The 20,459-nt window shown below is 44.6% G+C and overlaps 1 protein-coding gene across 8 annotated transcripts in view; it reads right to left on the minus strand.

The window, feature by feature from the left end:
* Positions 1–20,459, minus strand: part of RAPGEF4 (Rap guanine nucleotide exchange factor 4) — a 143,465-nt gene that overhangs the window by 13,204 nt on the left and 109,802 nt on the right. For 4 of the 8 annotated variants that reach the window (XM_068967887.1, XM_068967885.1, XM_068967881.1 and 1 more), the window contains 7 exons: positions 18,901–18,998; positions 12,630–12,755; positions 12,051–12,229; positions 8,698–8,788; positions 4,552–4,602; positions 3,684–3,771; positions 3,203–3,267 (listed from right to left, as the gene is read on the minus strand). In XM_068967887.1, coding sequence (XP_068823988.1) covers positions 3,203–3,267; positions 3,684–3,771; positions 4,552–4,602; positions 8,698–8,788; positions 12,051–12,229; positions 12,630–12,755; positions 18,901–18,998 — 698 coding nt within the window. The remainder of the gene's footprint in view (positions 1–3,202; positions 3,268–3,683; positions 3,772–4,551; positions 4,603–8,697; positions 8,789–12,050; positions 12,230–12,629; positions 12,756–18,900; positions 18,999–20,459) is intronic. The other 4 variants (XM_068967886.1, XM_068967883.1, XM_068967880.1 and 1 more) reach the window with 3 other exon arrangements.

Below are 20,459 nucleotides of genomic sequence, written 5' to 3' on the forward strand. Positions count from 1 at the left end.
CTGCGCAGATATCAGCCTGGAAAGGGAAACACTCACGTCGTTCCCCAGGAATACAGCACTAACAGCGGTCACTAGTGGGAGTTGTTAAGTGGCCATGGTGGTGGTATGGGAGCAGGGTGGGCTAGCTTATGGGGAGAAGAGGTCAGAAAAGTTGGCACCAAGTGCCAGGCTGGTCAAAGCCAGGTTTAAAAAACATAAACCCTTTTTTGAAATTCCAGTTCATTTTTCAGTAACACCTAACTCACAGAAGGGCAGTTATAAAATGCAGCTTTCTCACAGTGTGATTTATCAAATGAAATAAAATATATCACTGCTGGAGCAGAGAACTGTTATAATAGTGCTCTTGCAGTGTTCTTTCTCTCCTTTTCTTTCATAGTAATTACAACCCCTTAATTTTGAGTGTTGGAGAAGACTCTTGAGAGTCCCTTGGACTGCAAGGAGATCCAACCAGTCCATTCTAAAGGAGATCAGTCCCGGTGTTCTTTGGAAGGACTGATGCTAAAGCTGAAACTCCAGTACTTTGGCCACCTCATGCGAAGAGTTGACTCATTGGAAAAGACTCTGATGCTGGGAGGGATTGGGGGCAGGAGGAGAAGGGGACGACAGAGGATGAGATGGTTGGATGGCATCACCGACTGATGGACCTGAGTTTGAGCGAACCCCAGGAGATGGTGATGGACACCGAGGCCTGGGGTGCTGTGATTCATGCAACACGACTGAGCGACTGAACTGAACTGAACTGAATTTTGAGTGGGGCATTGGATACCCAAAAAAAGGGCTGCACATTCTTTTCATGTGACTGTGTTTCTTTGTCTGATAAAACGTGAGCCAAGTGGTTAAGTGCAATTCTGGGTCACATCCCTATAGGGAAGAAGCAGGTCTTCACCTTTTTCCTTTCCCCCTCCCTCTAGCTGGAATGAGGGTGGTGCTGGTCCACCATCTTGGCCCATATGGAAGGTGAAATGGCACAAGAGAAGGCTGGAATTGCGACTGCTTCCTGGAGCAGAACTTCCAGACCTAGACATTTAAGTGAGAAAGGAATAGACTTATCTTGCATAACCCATCATTAATTCAGGCTTCTATTTTTGCAGCTGAACTGCTATCTTAGCCCTTCAGTTGCTTTCAAGCAAAAGTGGACTCGGTCAGAGCAGGCTATGAAGGACCTCTCTCCTCACTGCCAGGCATGTAAGAACACACTGCTGTGGGCATGAAGTACAGAGATGGGGAAGGGGAACTCCCTTAATGTCCATTAAATACGGTCTTGACTTTTCCTTCCCAGGTTACAGATGCGGCACCAAGATCTAAAGATCCAGAGGAAACAAATTTCATCCTTCTTGACAGGTATTTTTGCTTTTCTTGTTTGTTCTGTTCAGTTAACATTAATGATCAAAAGTTCTAAAGCTCAATCAACTCTTTAGGAGACTGACTTCTACGCCTCTGTGCACATGCATATTTTATAGTTAAATGGTTCTGTATTTCTGCCTAAGTGATCTGGAAGGTTCTTTACCTATTTGCTATATCTTTCATTTCTGGAAAACAAGTTTTCTCTTGAGAAATTAGGGAACGATGTTTAATTCTCCATACTAATAAGTGAACAAATAATGTTTTTACTTTGATCATAGAATTATTAAACTGACACAATAGAGATGTTCATACCCTACCCTTGGTATGGGTGGAGGGGGAGACTGCTAAGAAATATTTGCCCTCTAGCACAGACTTTAAAGACTCTGTACCAGAGGGCAAATTCAGTTGGTAAGAATCTGTCTGCAATGCGGGAGACCTGAGTTCAGTCCCTGGGTTGGAAAGATTCCCCTGGAGAAGGAAATGGCAACCCACTCCAGTATTCTTTCCCGGAGAATCCTATGAACAAGGAGCTGGTGGGCTACAGTCCATGGGGTCGCAAGACTCAGACATGACTTAGTGACTAAACCACCCCACAGGGTGTCTTTGAGGAGTGTGGACTCAGGTGCCATTTCCTAAGAAGCTTAAGATGCAGGACCTGGTGCCCAGCACTTGCTGCTGTTCTTTACCAGGCTGAGCTTTGCAGTCAGCTCATTCTCAAAGCTGAATGGTATGATCTTTACAGGTTGAGTGTGGGATGTTTTCAATTCTCCCAGAGTCACACATATTAGCTGGGTTTCAGGAAACAATTAGAACAGTTTTTCTGGTAAGAATGCTTATAACACTCTATGACTTCCAGGAATAGTTAATTACCCTGGCCCCACCAATGATTCCCCAGGGATAGCCAGGGGGGTGGGGGGGACACCATCCCCATTTTCTGTTGGGGAAACTGACCCATGGAGAACTTAAGGGACAGCTACAAAGTGATGAAGCTGACTCTAATGTCTCCTGAACTCTCAGCCCTGGGCTTTTCCTGTGGTGCCACGTTCACCGCTGCAAAGTATACCCTGGGCACGTGCTCATCCACACAGAGATAGTATTGCACCTCCCCATCCATGCGGGCTGCGGCCAAAGGATTTAGAAGACAATGGAGCATTCCATGAACATGCACTATGTCGCTAAAGAAAGGTTTTGGCAAGACCTGCCTTATTGCCTCACAGAAGATGAGAAAATTAACTGCAAAGTAACGAATGCTTTTGGCGGGGGTGGGGGGGTGGGGAGCGGCTGGAAAACAGTGAATATGCACCACTTCCACACAACTGTTCCTTATAAAAAAAATCGTGTTTTCAGTTAAGGAAGATTTTCAAGTTCCCGCCCTGAACTCTGGACTAAGCAATACACATTCAGGTGACTACTCTATAACAAAGATCTTCTGTAGAGCGGCCTTTTACCTACATGCACTAAAGTCAGCCTCGGCATATCAACATTTCAAAGGCATCCTGGGGCGGTCTAGCTCCACAAACAACAAAACAACATGGAAGTCACTCTGGAACATTCGTGCATTTTAGCAACAGGCAGCCAAGGACGAGGCACACAGTAAAAAAGCTAGCTGCCGCTGAGGCCGCAGCACACACACTATTCAACCGCTGAGGCCGCAGCACACGCACTATTCAGTCTCACAAAGGTGACTGACAGACTAAACGAGGTAGCCAATTTGAACCGAGTATTTCAAAACTCCTTTATGTGTAACTAGCTTTTCAAGGTGGCAGCGTATATGGAAATTATTTCTTTTATTAGTACAAATGCAAATTTTTATTTTAAAAAAACATCGTGGTTAAGGTTAACAATACTGTACACGTACCATTTTTTCAAAGTTTACTAGATTGTCAATGAACGTCTTGTTCCCCTCATGAGTAAATGTCATATCTGCAAAGAAATAAAAGTCACATTCTAATCACTAACAGAAATATGTCATACAAAGAAACCACAATAGCACCATTAGATTATGCGGAAGGATTTGCATAACACTGCAGCTGAAAAAAGCCGATAATAGTTCCCTTTATGTTAGGTGTTTAACTTTCTAAAAGCATTTTACCTGAGCTTAGTTAAAATTTCCAAACTAACCCTCTATTTCACTCAAGTCTTCCAAACCACACACAGATTCCCTGCTCCTGCAATAATCTTGCCAACCCTTTCAGAAAAGTCTGGGCAGAGGGGAGACGCTGAGGAAGGTGGGAAGCTCAGATCATTCTTCCCAAGGAGGTCAGTCTGATTAGGCACCTGTTCCTTTTCTTCCCCGTACACTCAGCACTGGCTCGTCCTGTGCGTTTCCTTGGAATTACCTTTAATGAGCAAAGGCATGAAGGGGATGAGAGGAGGGTCCAGTTTGGCTACAGTCAGCCTGTAGGCCCGGTGGTTTCTTGAAGGATCCTTTAGAGAAACAGAGATGCTGGTTAAGGACTCGGGAAACGTACACCACCCCCTTCTACCTCCTAACCCAACCCAGCTTTGTCATCTCCCAATCAGGTAGTTCTGAATCAAGTGTAACTACAAAAGAAAGGTAAATTTGGTTAAACAAATGGATTTTTGTTTTAAAACAACTTCCCGTATGACAGGAAAATAAATAGATTTTTTGTTTCCTTTCTTCGTTGAAAGAAGATACGCCTCCAGGGATCAAGGGAAGAGATCCCCTTGGAGAGCCAACACAAAATGTTAAACAACCCCCAACCACAAGAGTCCCCTTCTCCTGGGAGCACGGCCTCCATCCAGGGAATCCGGCTCACCCTCCCAGCTGCCTCGCGCTGCCAGTCTCGACTTGCCTTCTCTGAAACTCTCCTATGACTCCTGCCAAGTCCCACTCACTCCTTTTTTGTTAACACCTCCCTACCAACGGGGAAAAATAATTTGGCAAGCCAAGGAAAATGCAGCTTCCAGACCCTAGCCAACCTGTGCTGGATGGAAAGGAGCCCATTACACTGCTTTTCTTAGTTACACAAATTGACCTTATGTGGGACATAAGTCCTCTTTAAGTTAGTACCTGAGAGTGCCATTCATTAGTCAGACATGCTTGTTTTAGCAGCACTAAAATGGGGTCATAAACTTCTTAAAGTCATACAAGGACAGATAAAATTTCTGAAATGAGAACTTCAGCTAATCAGAAATTGGATTAATGCAGACAGTGAATGGAATAAAGGAGCCACTGTCACTTACCATTAAACTTTCAAACTCTGCATAGAACTTCTTGAACTTGCTTGGCAGTTTCTGTTAATGAAATGAAAATGCCACGCTTATATGTCAGATTCAATATTTAGATATGTATCGTGTGTTACCATTTCTAGGGGAAATGTACTTCTTTTGGCTCTTAATCAAACATCTCTAAGACAGGCTAGACTGCAATCTGTCTTGTCATTTGAGGATAATCTTAGGGATCTCATCTTTTAAAAGTCCTAACCTAGTTGAACCTAAATTAACTATGGATGCTTTTGGTCTTACTGCTTTCTATAATGTTTTCTGAAGTGGATTATTCATAAAGAGGGCCGTATTCCCAGACTACAAGTGGCTCGGCATTAACCCCCGCCCCTCCACTGTTTTAAACTCTCAAATTCCCACAATGAAGAATTTAGACCAGAGATGATTACAATTAAAAGTTTTAGAAACTTCCTAGTTCAACCCTCTGCTCCCTTTACCATGTAACCTACAAGAGAACAGGGATTTTTTTATCCGTTTTTTTTTACGGCTGTATTCTCAGGGCCTAACAGAGTAGCAGCAGTATGTCAGGCACATAGTAAATGCTCAATACATATTTATTTGGCTAGATTAAACCTGTCTTTTATAGACAGAAGAAATTAACCATCAGATTAAACGACATGCCAAAGCCACACTGCTGGTGATGGTCAGAGCCTCTGTAATTCCTGGCTCCTGCCTCCTTTCTCTTGCTTCTCTTCTATGTGCTAGGCTTTGCTACACAAGCATTTCTCCCACAGGATTTCTCTGCCCTGCTCTAATACAAAAATTGATCATTCTATCAATTTAGTAATTTCTCATGGTTTTATCTTGACAGATGATTCGAAACCATTGACTGTACCCGTACATTTATACTAGCAGGTCAGTGAGGAATCATTTTTCAGTCTGTTGGTTCTCACTTTGCTAGGTCCTGAGCCCATAGTAAAGCTGAACTTTTCTGACAGGGCCACACAAAGAGCAGTGTGATGGTCCCCGTTCGAGACCACCAAAGTGCTGACCAAGTCTGTAGCCTCGAATGCCCCGCTCAGTTCTGCTTCACACAGTGACGTCCACTGGCAACAGCTGACTCACCTGTCAGGCCTCTGCAATCCCCTTGAAGCGCCTCTGTCTCTTTTTTCTCTCTTCTGTGAATGGGTTTGACCTATTCCCATTTAAACACTGTTCTTGTTTAGTTGCTGAGTCATGTCTGACTCTCTGCAACCCCACAGACTGTAGCCTGCCAGGCTCCTCTGTCCATGGGATTTCCCAGGCAAGAATACTAGAGTGGGTTGCCATTTCCTTCTCCAAGGGATCTTCCTGATCCAGGGACCAAACCCACTTCTGCTGGGCAGGCAGATTCTTTGCTGATGAGGCACTGGGGAAGCCCTTAAACACTGTAGAACATCTTATTTTGTTTCTAGGAACTTGTATCCTCATAATCTCTAAACTCATTGTCCTAGCGCCTCTTTTCAAGCTGGGTTTCAGGGAAACCTGATATCCTTGTTCAGTGGGGAAGTTCAAAGGGATGAAGGCTGGCGTGGACATCAAGGGATACAAGAGTCTCAGGCCCCATGGAGCGTTCAAATCACCATGCTCAGTTCTAACCGTGAACACAGACAACTTATAAAATGAGGAGCTGATGGAATTTGGGGTCATGTCTGTCACTCTAGTTCTTTCTTTACTTAGCTGGCTTTTGGGTCAAAGGCAGGAGTGCACATGGGAATAAAACTTGTGTCTCTCTATACTATCATCTATGCACACCCTATGGGCTTCCCTGGCGACTCAGTAGTAAAGAGTCTGCCTGCCAGTGCGGGAGACATAGGTTCAATCCCTGGGTTGGGAAGATCCCTGGAGAAGGAAATGGCTACCCACTCAGTATTCTTGCCTGGAGGATTCCATGGACAGAGAAGCCTGGTGGGCTACAGTCCACAGGGTCACAGAGTTGGACACAACTTAGTGATTGAACAACAGCAACAAAATCCACACCCCATGCTTCCAGAGCAGGGCTTCTCAAGTGGAGTCAACTTTTACTCACCCTCATTTGGTAATGTCTGCAGACCTTTCCTGATGCCAAAACTGGGGTGGGTGGAGGGAGAGGTGCTCCTGGTTATATAGTAGGTTGAGGCCGTGCGTGCTGCTTAGCCTCCTCCGTGGCACAGGACAGGCCCCTCCACCCTCATGCATACAAGAAAGAATGATCCTGCCCAAAGTCATTACCACTGGGGCCGAGAACCTCAGCTCTGGGTCCTCACTCCCACTGGCTTTATCTCCGATGAGTCTTCCCCTCTATGTGGAAGCATCCCCTGTGCCCTGTGCTTTCGGTCCATTTTCTGTTTTGTTTCACTGACTGCCTCACACCTGCTCTCTAGTTCCTGGAGGGCAGGTGCTGTCCCTCAGGCTGCTGCTGCTGCTCACTGCTGTGGTGTGGGAAGCACGTGGGAGGGGGTCGGCAAGGCCAGGAAGATGAACCCAAATCAGAGATGCTTGAGAATGAGAGCTCTCCCTGCAGACTGACCCAACTCCATTTCACCTTAACAGATAAAGGCTTATACACGATGCGAGGGGGGGCTCTCCTTTTTGCAGCAACAAGCAAAGATGGGAACATAAGCTCACAGACTGATGTGCGTCTGCCTCTCCCTGTGGAATGAAGGACTAGATGATGAAACTCCCTTTCTTGGCTGCCTGCATCCCGTTCCCCCAGCCCCAAGTGGCCTCCTGTTTTTCTCTTTAGACCACATGAAAGGGGACTCTGAGAGTGTTCCTCCATGCTACAGCCTTAAGGTCTAGCTCCTATTATGTGTACCTCGACCTGGCCTTCCCCGACCCCCATGAGCCTTCATACCTTCTTTGATTTTCCCAACCAAATCATTTGGACTCTGCAAGAGGATTAAATGCTGGAAACAGGTAAAGGAAAGCAGACTCTCTGAGAGGTTACCCTAGATTTCCAAAGATTCCAAGAGCAGAGGCTTGCACCCTGGCTTCACGGATCAGATTTCTTGGCAGCATTAACTTTCACTAGCTGGAAGATGCCCGGGATGTGTGGCACACGGGCCTCACCAATTCCCTCATTCCTATATTCGGGAGATGAGCTGCTGTGTGCTGCATCTGCCTGGAATTTTCAGAGAAACCCAAGACAGAAGGACCTGTAAGAACCTGTTCTATAAACAGTGGAAATGCAGAGGCGGGACCGAGGGAAAAAAACAGATTCAAGAGGGAAGTGGGGAGGAAAATGTTTCAAGGAAAACATTTAGAGATGCAAACAGCTGACTTCGGTACTTTTTTAAAGCATCCTTGCAAGTTAAGTCTCTCTCATGTACTCCTTGCCCTCTTTTTGTGTCCCACTTACATATACTTTTTCTATTTTTAGTAAGAGCCTATTTTTGTGTCTATGTTCTGTAAGAGATTAGTATTTCTTTGACTATATATCACACGTAAAGAGTCAGGCATATTTTGAGTACTTAGCTAATGAAGAACGAAGCTCTTCTCTAGCACGAATAACCAACTGGCAACAAAACATTCATTGTATTTGCCATAGAAATTCACCACACACCTGCTAAACTTTTGCACCAAACTGAATTCTAGCCAACTGTTGTTCCTTCCTACCCACAGAGGTCTGCCAGGTAGTTAGGAGATACGTGGTCCTCAGCTGGGCCAAACAGTTGGCCTTCTGGCTAATTCTCCCAGGAGCAAGATGACTGCTTGGATAAAAATGGACCTTCTGTCCTCGCTTAATTACAGATGCAGCTTATTTCAAAAGCAAGAGGCAGACACCAGAGAAGAACAGGATCTGTGAGCAAGGCCTCTGAAGTTAAGCAACCAATGCTGTTGATTCCAGTTATACCTAGGAACTAGACTTATTATTATTTATATTGTATACAGCAAGAAGCTCAGACCCCCTCTTTTTTCCTTCCCAGTGCATCGGACAATGCCTTTTAAAATTCACTCTCTGAAAAAAAAAAAAAATTAAAATTCACTCTCTGAGGCAAAAGGAGACAGGTCACCTCCCTCAAAGTGTCCCACCTTTTCCACTGTTATATCAGTGTGTGTGATACTTCTGTTAAAAAGAGCTCACTGGTGAGCTTGTGTTTTTCTTCTTAAGGCAAAAGTCACAGCTGGGTCTCTGCTGATGCTTACCTCCCACGTTAGTGCCAGGCGGCTCACAGCTACATTACTTAGTCCCATGACGATGGCAAAAAAGGAATTCAGATTTTTGTACTCCTTACAGCTGAAACACAAGAGGCAGATGTTGTAGTAAAATGCCACTTTTGAGAGAGATAATCAAATTAGAGTTCTGTTTTCTGATGGTCATTTAATAGTCGTCAGGACTCCTTTACGAGAACAGGCACTGATAGATTTAATGCTTTAGGTTCCACTTGGGTGACCGTGTTCTGCTGTTTGATTTTTTTGCTGTAATATTAGAAAGGTGATAATTTTAGCCATCTAGGTTCAGGTTTTGAGAAGGAATTTCAAGACACCTACACTAGGCATTGCTATTATAATCCCAAAGCTTGCTAAAAGCCCTGTGGATCTGGAGGAAAACATCTCACAGGCTAGGAAGAGACACAGCAAAATGTCCTTGGAGAATTCCAGGTCAATGCTGGACATCTCAGGCTCTGGTAGCAAGAGAGGGAAATAAGGAAATGATGCTGCTGCAGCCGCCAGGGCTTCCAGCTGCCATGTAATGCTTCTAATCTGTTGAACAATATCAATTTATAAATCATGATCCCTCCGGTGCAGGAGACCTGGGTTCAATCCCTGGGTCAGGACTATACCCTGGAGAAGGAAATGGCAACCCACTTCAGTATTCTTGCCTGGAAAATTCCATGAACAGAGGAGCCTGAAAGCCTGGGACTGCAGAGTTGGACATGACTGAACACCTGCACACACAGCTAATAACCTAAACAACTGACCAAAAAATAACCTTATTTTTTCTGGAATTTTTCAATGTTGATGAAGCCGATCATTTTGAATCTGTACTTACATCATTATTAGCTTTTATGAATATATATTTGTGAATAAGAATATTTTGGAACAAGACCAAAGGTTCTTATCAAAATGCAACATTTAGTCTAGGTACTTGGTTTAACTTAAGAAGAAAAAAAAAAGGAATCTTCAACTTCTTCATACCCGCTCCTTGCAAAGGGAAAGAAGAATTCATTTTGCAATGAGCACAAATCCTTTACCACAAATCAGTATGGTTATCTAAGTTGACTACATCATAATTAAATCTTGTTTGGATTAGCATTTTTGCAAGAGGCTAATTAAATTGCTGCACTTGCTCCCTGTGCTCTCCTTGCAGACTGCTTCATAAATGGCCTGTGTGGAAATGGGAAAACAGATTTAGAGAAGCTATGGCATGTCTCTCGCAGTGCTCGGGAAGTGGTGGGGCGTTGTGTGTGCAGGGGTGGTCAGGGGCTGAGAGCAACTTCAGAGACCCCAGGCTGAAGGTGGCGAGGAGGGTCATGGACACGGCTGGCCTTTGTCCTCTCTGCGTGCGCATGAAAGGACATGCAGGACTGCTTTTGTGCTCACTGCGCTGGTCACTTGATCACCCTAGTTAAGTCACAAAATTTCTCTCTGCCTCAGTCTCCCTCACCTGGAAAAGGCAAAGATAACATTTGGACCCCCAACTTCACAAAGTTCTGGGCAGGTCAAAGAGCTTGAACAGAATATATGGACGTTCTCCAAAAATACCACGCGAAACATACTTCCTGCCACGAGGTTTACATCTCATGCGTGAGGATCCTGGTTTCTGAATCTAAGTCTTCTCCCGCTGGATTGTGTGAAGAGTTCTACTGTGTGGGATAGTGCAGCTTAAATAACGTTTAAATAATATAAGCCAATTTATCCCGAAGGCTAAATTCACCCATAATCAGAAGGAAGAGGGAGATAAGAAAGACAAAAACACTAAAAAAAAAAAAAAAGATAAAATTCCCTAGTTTCTGAAAGGCTCTCCTGTGCTGCTCTGTAAAACAGCAGCATCAGGCCCCTACAGGTTTTCCATTTGCATGTCTGTGTGCAGACTTCCTCTCTCTTCCCTTGGTGCACGCGGCCCTGCCAGGCTAAGGTGAGGAGAGGAGGTGCCCTAGAGAGCAGGGAAGCACATACTGTCACAGCTTCCACAGTCATCTCCTTCCAGATAGAGACATCTGGCCCCCGCAATCAGCCGATTCAAGGCTCCTAGGAAAGTGGCTGCACTCCGAACCAGAAATTCATAAGCAACATTTTACCCAATCTTTCTTTCAAAAGGCTTTTTTTTTTTTTTTCCAAATTAAGAGATACCAGCATTTGAATCTAAGGGCTTTGGATATCCCGCAGAACTCCCAAATTTTTGGCAAAATAATTCAAGGCATTTGGCAAGCTGGCATGTGCGAAATGTCAAGCAGCGGTTGCTTCTTTGTTTAGCTCTGGAAATTAGACTCTGTATGGGATCTAAACTTTTTGGCTCAAGCAAACTGCCCAGCTGGGGTCACTTGTGCTCCCCACCTTCCTAGGCTAGAGCTCCCTGCTTTTAGAAAGGAAAGACGTCTCCCAGCCACAAGCTGCATTTAGCATTTTATTTTTAGCACTGTGGTGATACCAAAAACATGGAAGTAAACAGGAGGTTGTCAGGCATATCTAAATAGCAGGAGAAGATTAAATTCATGTCAGGGAGAAATCTAACTGGCCCCTGTAGTAAATAAATTGTTTCCCACGAAGTGCTGTTAAATAGAATATTTATAAGACACTTGCTTTTTCTGATGTTTATGGAGATGATTTTCATGGGCCAGGTTAGCTCGTCTTTATGCATTTTATGGATTTTATCCCGGCTGAGTTGGAAGCACGGTTTTACACGCATGTTCCCACTGCCCTCTACTGGCAAGAACGTATCAAGTTAGACCTCGACTGGCCCAGCCTTTAAAACAGAACTTTTGCAGCAGAACTTTGCTGACAGAGCCTTGAAACTGAAGGAGGCACGCAGTCTCAGTAGTTCAGAGCAAAAAGAGGTCATGATTTTAACCTGAGCATCAGCCCTGTAGGATGTTAATTTATATATTGGTGTCAATGTTACAAAAGCTAGACAAAGCACAGTTCTCACAAGAGTTCAGTAATTCTTTTTTTTTTTTTTTAATTTATTTTTTTAATTTTAAAATCTTTAATTCTTACAAGAGTTCAGTAATTCTTAAGCCCCTGTGGTTGGTGTGTTAGTTGCTCAGTTGTGTCCCAAGACTCTTTGTGACCCCATGGACTGTAGCCCACCAGACTCCTCTGTCCATGGAATTCTCTAGGTGAGAATACTGGAGTGGGTTGCCATTTCCTTCTCCAAGGGATCTTCCTGACCCAGGAATCAAACCTGGCTCTCCTGCATTGCAGACATATTCTTTACCATCTGAGTCACCTGGTGCATAAACAGATTTAATATCTCACTTTGCTTTTTAAGGTGTAATCTAAGGGGACAAAATGAAGCCATAGCTCAAATGTTTTTCTCTCCCCGAGTGAATACTTACTGGGCTGCGATCTTAATAAATTTTTTTAAGAGCTGAACACGCTTGCTAGGCTGAGAACAAAGGCAAATCTCAGTGACAACCCAAAACTGAATTTCATTAAACCTCCTCAGGAACAAATCCAAGTTTGCTGTGGTCTTTTTAAAATGATGCCTTCCAAATGTGTGATAGATTAGCTCCAGCTAGAAGAAAGGAGAACAGTGTCACATCTTTGTTTTTAAGTCAAAACACCAGCTTGCTCCTCCATTTGACATGGCAAATTGACACTGGTCAGCAAACATGAACACAATCACTGACTGGGATTCAACGTGAACTTCAATTTGAAGACCTCAAGGGCTCAGTGAGGCTTGCCGAATACTGGAACTATAAACTAGGTGCTATTGGCTTAATATACTCAGGAAGACAGAGCTTATTGCAAATCGTAAAGATTTTTCTTTACTCTCAAAGGCTTCATAACAGGCTTTATTAATATACTCAATATTTTGCAAAAAAACAACCTCTCACATGGCTTTAACATTGCAGCATGTATTCACATTTGCAGGCAACACCCAGAACTGCCATGCTCTCAATGGAGCACCTTACCTCATGCACACAGTTGAAGAGCTCCCAATCATAAATTGTCATCTGGTAGGCCAAATCTTTGGAGCTCATCAGTTCGAAAGTTCCCATTGTTCCAACAGTTGGGCCCTCCTGTTCTGGCAAGGGAGTCTATGAATAATAATAAGAAAATATATCAGAATTTCAAAACAGACAAGCTGAATGCTGTTAGGACTTGGAGGGGAGAGGATTCTGAAGATGCTTTAAGGAATACCTTGAAACTTTGATTTTACCCAGAGGAGAAAAAAGCCTTTGCTCTTAATGCTCACTTGCCTCCAGGCGTTTTTATGGTAACCATTATCACTCTAATCAACTCCACTGACTGAAAAACATGGACCATGGCAAATAAGATTCAGTGACAGCTGACCTGTGGAGGTTCTCTTCTGCATGGGCCTGGGAGCTCCCTGGAAACAATTCCTTTTCCCTGGCAAACATGTAAGAAGTTCTGTTTCCCACTGAGGCTGTTCCAAAGCAGGTACTAGCATCGTGGTTTGGGTGTTTAGCTACTTACTATGGCAGGGGTTGGTTCAGTGGTAGAGCTGCTGTATCTCCACCTCTCACAATACACCGCCTGGGACTACTAGGTGAAAGAAGGCTCTGTGACTGCATGGGATTATGTGTGATGTTCAGTTCCTCCACTTTCTGAGAGACGTAGAGCTAGCAATGATAGTCACATGGTCATGGTGTGTGGACCTAGGCATCAGAAAACTAAATTCTGCTACTTTCTGGAAGACCCTTGGTCAAAATTTTCCATCCAATTTATATACTTCATTTTTACTTTATGAGAAATGAGTTAGGGTGCTTTTCCTTAATAAAATGAATGATTTGCATATACTAGAAGCTTTACTTATATTCATACCCATTGATCTACAATAACAGTTTAAAGTTCTAAAAGTCACATGAATTAAAAGATAGTTTCCCCAGCATGATACAAAACGTATTTGGATATCCAGTATTTAGGTTGGAAGTACTAATATTGTTCACACTCTATTATCATTCATCATTGTCATCATCACCCATAACCTTGACATTCTCTAAGTGCCTGCTGCTTTCTGGGCATTTGAAAGTTTGCAGCTGAACAGAGGAATCAGCTCTGACCTGTGAATACAGCACTGCGTGTCAATAAAGAATCAGCTGTTGGCATTTGTTTGCGTGTATGTATAAAGGGACAGAGAGAAGCATCAACAAACACCTGACTCCCAGATATATGGAAAAACAGGTGAGGAAACATGAATGGGCTTTTGAGAGGTAGTGGGCATTTGGAATGAATATGTAGCCTTAAGAGGTTCTTAGAAAAAGAAGCTGGGCTTTAAAAGATGAAACTGGGCAGGTTTAGAAGGGCAAAGTTTTCCGAGTATCCGGGATGGTGGGTCGTAGGTTGGAGGATGGCAGCAGAGGCATGAAGGTGGGGATGTTACTTGCTTGGCAGGACCAGAGAGTTCAGGGGAACAGAATGGACCATGTTAGCAAGCCTTGGAGTGCTCCCTAGGAATCAGGGTTTTGTAATAGAGCAGGTTAGTGCCCGTTTCAGAGAGCAGCAGATCCTGAATGTAAACCCCACTCTAGTTACATAGACTTGGATGATCCCCTAATCTGCTGACTGTTTTTAGCTCTTATGAGTTGGGGACCCACTACCTAGTACCTAGATACCACTCTAATGGCAGAAAGTGAAGAGGAACTAAAGAGTCTCTTGATGAGGGTAAAAGAGGAGAGTGAAAAAGCTGGCTTAAAACTCAACATTCAAAAAACTAGATCATGGCATCCGGTCCCATCACTTCATGGGAAACATGGGGAAAGAGTAGAAACAGTGACAGGTTTTACTTTCTTGGGCTCCAAAATCACTGTGGATGGTCGGTGACTACAGTCATAAAACTAAAAGACGCTTACTACTTGGAAGAAAAGCTATGACAAACCTAGACAAAAGCGGAGTCATCACTTTTCTGACAAAGGTCCATTTAGTTAAAGCTATGGTTTTTCCAGTAGTCATGTATGGATGTGAGAGCTGGACCAGAAAGAAGGTTGAGGGCCAAAGAATTGGTGCTGGAGCTTTTAAACTGTGGTGCTGGAGAAGACTCCTGAGGGTCCCCTGGGTAGCAAGGAAATCAACCCTGAATATTCATTGTAAGGATTAATGCTGAAGCTAAAGTGTCAATACTGTGGCCATCTAATGCTAAGAGCTAACTCACTGGAAAAGACCCTGCTCTGGGAAAGATTGAGGGCAGGAGGAGAGAGGGGACAATGGAAGATGAGATGGTTGAATGTACCACTGACTCAATGGACATGAGTCTGAGCAAACTCCAGATGATAGTGAAGGACAGGGAGGCCTGGCGTGCTGCAGTCCATGGGGCCGTTAAGAGTCAGACATGACTTAGTGACTTCACCACCACCACCACCTAGGACCTAGGCTTGCTAAGAGAACAGGATGGGGATAATTTAGGTGTGGCATGTGAGCAAGCGCCCAGCACAGAGGGGGCCCCCGGCTTCCCAGCTGTGCTGCACCAATGCAGAGGCAAGGAAGAGTGAGGAGCGCAGCAGCTGTGTGCATGAGCCAAACACTGTTGTTGCTGATTCACTCTAGGGCCGGAAGAGCAGGGCACAGAACATGGAAGGAGAATCATTATTCCAAAGGTTTGAAGCTTAGGGGACTGACTTGAAGCTAATGGGCAAGTAGTTTATGGAAACAAGCAGTATGGTTTCAAGCAGGTTAGGTCCCAGGTAGGAATGTCAGGAAGCTCTTACGTGCTCAGCAGGGGGACTCTGTCTAAGGCTCTGGCTGACTGTCCACATCCTGCCTTCCCTCTTGCCTGTTTGCTCTGCTGTGGACCTGTCCTCTGTTCCTTGGGTTTGCTCTTTCCTCTGTCTGAGTTCTCATCTCTTTCCCTTGAGGCCTTATGGCTTTCACAGAGGGGATAAATTAGCCAAACTACAGGGAAGATGGCTGAGCACCTAAGAATTGATGCCTTCAGACTGTGGTGCTGGAGAAGATTCTTGAGAGTCCCTTGGACTGCAAGGAGATCAAACCAGTCAATCCTAAAGGAAATCAATCCTGAATATTCATTGGAAGGACTGATGCTGAAGCTCCAATACTTTGGCCACCTGATTCAAAGAACTGACTTAATTGGAAAAGACCCTAATGCTGGGAAAGATTGAAGGCAGGAGGAGAAGGGGGCAACAGAGAATGAGATGGTTGGATGGCAGGACCAACTCAATGGACATGACTTTGAGCAAACTCTGGGAGATGGTGAAGGACAGGGAAGCCTGGTGTGCTGCAGTCCATGGGGTTGCAAAGATTGAGACACAACTGAGTGACTGAACAACAACAGGGAAGGTACCATAGAATATTTTCAGTCATGGATGCTAGAACATCATCCTGAATCCCTTTTGAGAGAAACAGAAACCCCTGTTGAATCTCTACTTTTTATGAGTGAACAGGGCTCACCAAGCAAAGGGCAGGCTGACTGCTTCCCTCCGTGAGCCACCAGGGAGGCAATCTGAGCAGTACAGAGGGTTCCTCCATCTGAAAGGGGAATTACATGCTGGCCCCATAGGAAGCAGATTCCCGGACCATTTTCTTCTCGATATCCCTGTGGAAATTTCCTACAGATGAAGCACAGAAGAACCTATGTAGGGTCTGCATCACACAGACAGATCTGAAAAGTGCCCACCCAGAGGCAAAGAACTCCTATAGACTTGACTTTGCTCTTTTTCCGAGCTGATTTCTCTGTTAAGCTTGGATGGGGTGATTAGGAGAATAGCACTCTTATGCTCCCATTGTCCTGATGAGGAAATGAAGACATTAAAAGGAAGTGCTGATTGTCAGTGACAGATGGCTTAAAGCAAGCTGCCACCCCAGCGTCCTCTGTCCCCGGGCTCCCACACGCTGTACCCGGCTCTGCGATGACATCTGTCTCACCGGATGCCACCACACTCTGGTGTCCCACACTACACTATGAGCTCCCTGGGGTGCAAGGACCGTGATGGATCTATTTTCAAGACCATGTTAGAGCCAGAATCATCCACCACACCTGGAATGATATAGGTTAGGCCCCAAAGAAAAACCTAAGGAGCTAGTGAATGGAGAAAAGTAGAAGCAAATCACAGTACAATGGGGTTTTATTGCGGTTGCCCTGTACTAACATTTATGCTTAAAATCTCAAGAAAGGAACGCTCTAGAATCTGAGCCCTTAAGCGACTAGGACGAACTGCTGGCACTACCAATTCTAGACAGCACTTCGGCACTACGGCTCATTCTGTTCCAGGCTGGTTGCGTTAGTTTCATGTCCCAATTTGACCATGATTATTGTAAGGACAGAGGCTCTGAGACACTGGTGCAGTGTCACGCAGATGCTGGCACTTCATATTAAGTATGTGTTGCTGGATCAAAGGTCTGGCCCACATTCTGTACTGCAGTCATTCTGTGTAGGACTCTTCCTGGATGGACTGTCCTTAAATCTTTAGAAAGCTGGAAAAAGAGCTTCATGCCTATAGCTTTGTGACCACTCCTTAGAAATGATGACATAACTGGCAGGCCAGTGAGTGGCAGAGCACCAACAGGGAAGAAGTCAAGCATGTTCATGTCCAGATACTTGCTGCAAAGTAAGCTCCTTGCAATTACACATGACTTAAAATGGAAGACTAGGAAGGACTGAGAGCTTGTAAGGCTGCAGGACTGTGTGCAAATAAACAGAGGCTTAAAAAGTTAGTATCTTCCCCACAGAGAGCTGGAGATGGTCCACATTCTGCATCTGTACACCATGTCATCAGACACTGCGGCCAAGAACCAGCTGGCAGGAGAGGCCCAAGCCCCGCGTGGCAAACGCATCACACAGCACCTTCAGCAGCTCTGCAACTAAACTGGCTTTTGCTGGTTTTTGCTGCCAGGAGAGAGTAGTATGACTCATTCATGCCATTTCCCTCCCCAGTCTCTCAATACTGGGATGTATTTATTTTCAGAAAGCAGTGGATGTAGATAATGAAAAATCCATGAAAAGGACTGTGAACAGACTCAGATCAGACAGTGCTGGTGGGTGAGGGAGGTCAGGAGAACTCATGCCCCCTTTGCAAAGTTCCTCTCCAGGTGAATTCAAGAAGTCACAAAATCTGCTTAACCTGTGCAGCTGCACAAACTAGCTCTCCCCAGGTCAGAAGGTCAGAATCACAATGAGGCTAAGCAAGTTCTAGAAAGTCCAAGGAGGGGAATCTTGATTTACCTACAACATCTGATCTGATTAAACTGAACGTATTCATGCATCACACATGTAGTTAAATTCTCCCCCCTAAAATGCAATTCAGCTTCCTTGGTGGCTCAGTGGTAAAGAACCCATCTGCCAGTGCAGGAGTCGCAGGTTCGATCCCTGGGTTGGGAAGACCCCCAGAGAAGGAAATGGCAACCCACTCCAATATCCTTGCCTGGGAAATAACATGAACAGAGGATCCTGGCAGGTCCATAGGGTCACAAGAGAGTCAGACATGACTTGGAAACTAAACAACAACAACAAAATGTGACACACCATCGTGCTTGTGTTGCACTTTTCTTAGTAAAGAAGCCCTGCGTGTCTAACAGATGGAAAAGGCTAGTCCCCTGAGCTGGCCCCACAGGCTCTCGAAGATACTCCAGTAGCTACTCATTTCCATGCCTGACTATTGAAGGAGAAACAGAAATGAACCCCACCAGAGCATAAAGGGGAGAGGGCCACACCCGTTTACACAGTTGATTAAGCCTTTGCTCAGAGAGCTGTGTGGGGCTGTGAACAGTGTTTTGGAGACTTAGGGAAGATAGCTGGCCTCTGACATTTCCCATACAAGATGGAGAGAGCCCTTTCAGGGAACAGCATTTCCCCTGGACCATAGAGTGGCTCTGTCACAATGCATTTCTACATCCCCCTAAGGGGCAGGATAAATCGCAATGTCTTGCCTTAAAAAAATTATTTCTATCCTGGTCTCTAAGTGTTCCTGTTTTTTAATATCAATATTTACATTGGGGACATTTCAAGGAGGTGAATTACTACAAAGAGTTCTGAAAGCTGAATTATGCCCCAATCATAGGGCAACTTGGTGAATTTCCACAAAGGAAAATCTAAAGCTCAGAGCGTCTCAAATGAACACCTGAGGCTTACCTAATAGACCGGAGAAAAGAAAAAGACAAGTAGCATTCAAGAATTTTTTTAGCAACTGAGTTCAATGTGACTGCAAAATTAAGCTCCAGACAAGTTTTTCTGATTGCAGACGCTGCTCCAAGGCGGCCATCCACACCTACCAGTGAATCGAATTGCTCTCGCGGGCAAGCAAACAGACGTCCATTAATGGTGAGCGTTGTAAATACTGAAACATCATTAGGTTTGAGCACCACCTTTTCTGTGAACATAAAAAGCATGAGATTGCCTATTAAATGCATCTGAGATTTGCTGTACTGCCCTAATCACACCAACAAATTGCCAGCTTGGTGAATTACTGGAACGTGCAGAGTGACTGCACAAAATACTGTACTGAAGGGACCCACTGAATGAAAAAGACACAGCAATCACGCAGGCACACAACACTCAGGATGCCATCAGAAATGACCCCAAAACAGGGATGGAAATACCCGAGGGTCAATTTACCCAGTTCTGCATACAAAAACCGCACCTGCTACTTGTCTAAAAAACAACTTCTGCTTCTAGATGGTAATTAACGCCCAGCCCTTTGGAGATGACAGTATCACTTTTAGAAAACTTAGGGGGTTTTCTGAGATCCCACATGACTTTTGATGTAAAATTTATCACTATTTTTTTTCACTCATTCCCTAATTTGGAGGACAACTGCATTATTAGATGAAGTCTCTTATATTTAAAATAGTTCATACAAAAGATATTTATTTAGCATTTACTATATGCTGGACACTGAGGATACAGAAGGGAATGATAACCAAAAAAAAAAAAAAAAATAGTCCCCAAAGAGCTTAGATCAGAGTGAGGGATGCAGACAGTGGCAAAGCATCAGAGAAGAAGCAGTGAGGAGGAGACAGCAACAGAGCAGGGAGGGAGGCTGGGAAGGATGGATAAGAGGGAATCAGAGACAGGAAGGAGCGGGCCTCCATGAGACCACGACAGGAAAACCTGAAGGCTGTGCAGGAGGCATCGGGAGAACTATGTGAGAGTGTGCCAGAGCGCTCATGGTGGACAGATAGACGTCCTGGGTCGTGTGCACCAGGAACAGAAATGGAGGGGGATATTTTGGGAAGTAAAGATATATTTTAAAATTCTGCCTCAGTGGAATAATTTGCCTTTAAATGCGGCAGAAATGGCCTCCCTCGGATCCTGAAGGATCCTCCAGTGAGTATCAAATCACTGCTGGACAAGCAAGCCTCCCACAGCCTCTCACTGCAACGCATGCAGACCCTTCTTGTCACCTGGACAGTGACTGTTTATTTACTGTTTCCCTCCTTGCCAGCCTCTGAGCCACTTGGAGGCACAGGCTCTGCATACACCTCCCCTCCTGTCACAGCCACACGTAGTGGCCAGTAAGTTCATGATGGTAGTCAAGTAATCCTGTGGGGGAGAACAGTTCTCACTTTGTCAATGATCTGAGTTCCTGCCCTTTCTACCAGGAAAGGAGGGAGACATCATCAGCCGAAAAGAACCAGCCTGTGACCACCTTTAACTTCAGACTCATGAAAACCTATAGCCTTTAGCCGGAAAAGCCAGGTGTCCTCTTAGGGCCCACATGTCTCAGAGCTCCAAGGCCTTGAACTTCTTTTTTGTCTTAATTGAAGTATATTCGATTTACAGTGTAGTGTTATTTTGGGGCTTCCTTTGTAGCTCAGATAGTAAAGAATCT

The sequence above is a fragment of the Capricornis sumatraensis genome, chromosome 3, assembly GCF_032405125.1.
Source record: "Capricornis sumatraensis isolate serow.1 chromosome 3, serow.2, whole genome shotgun sequence".
In the NCBI taxonomy this organism is placed as follows: domain Eukaryota; kingdom Metazoa; phylum Chordata; class Mammalia; order Artiodactyla; family Bovidae; genus Capricornis; species Capricornis sumatraensis.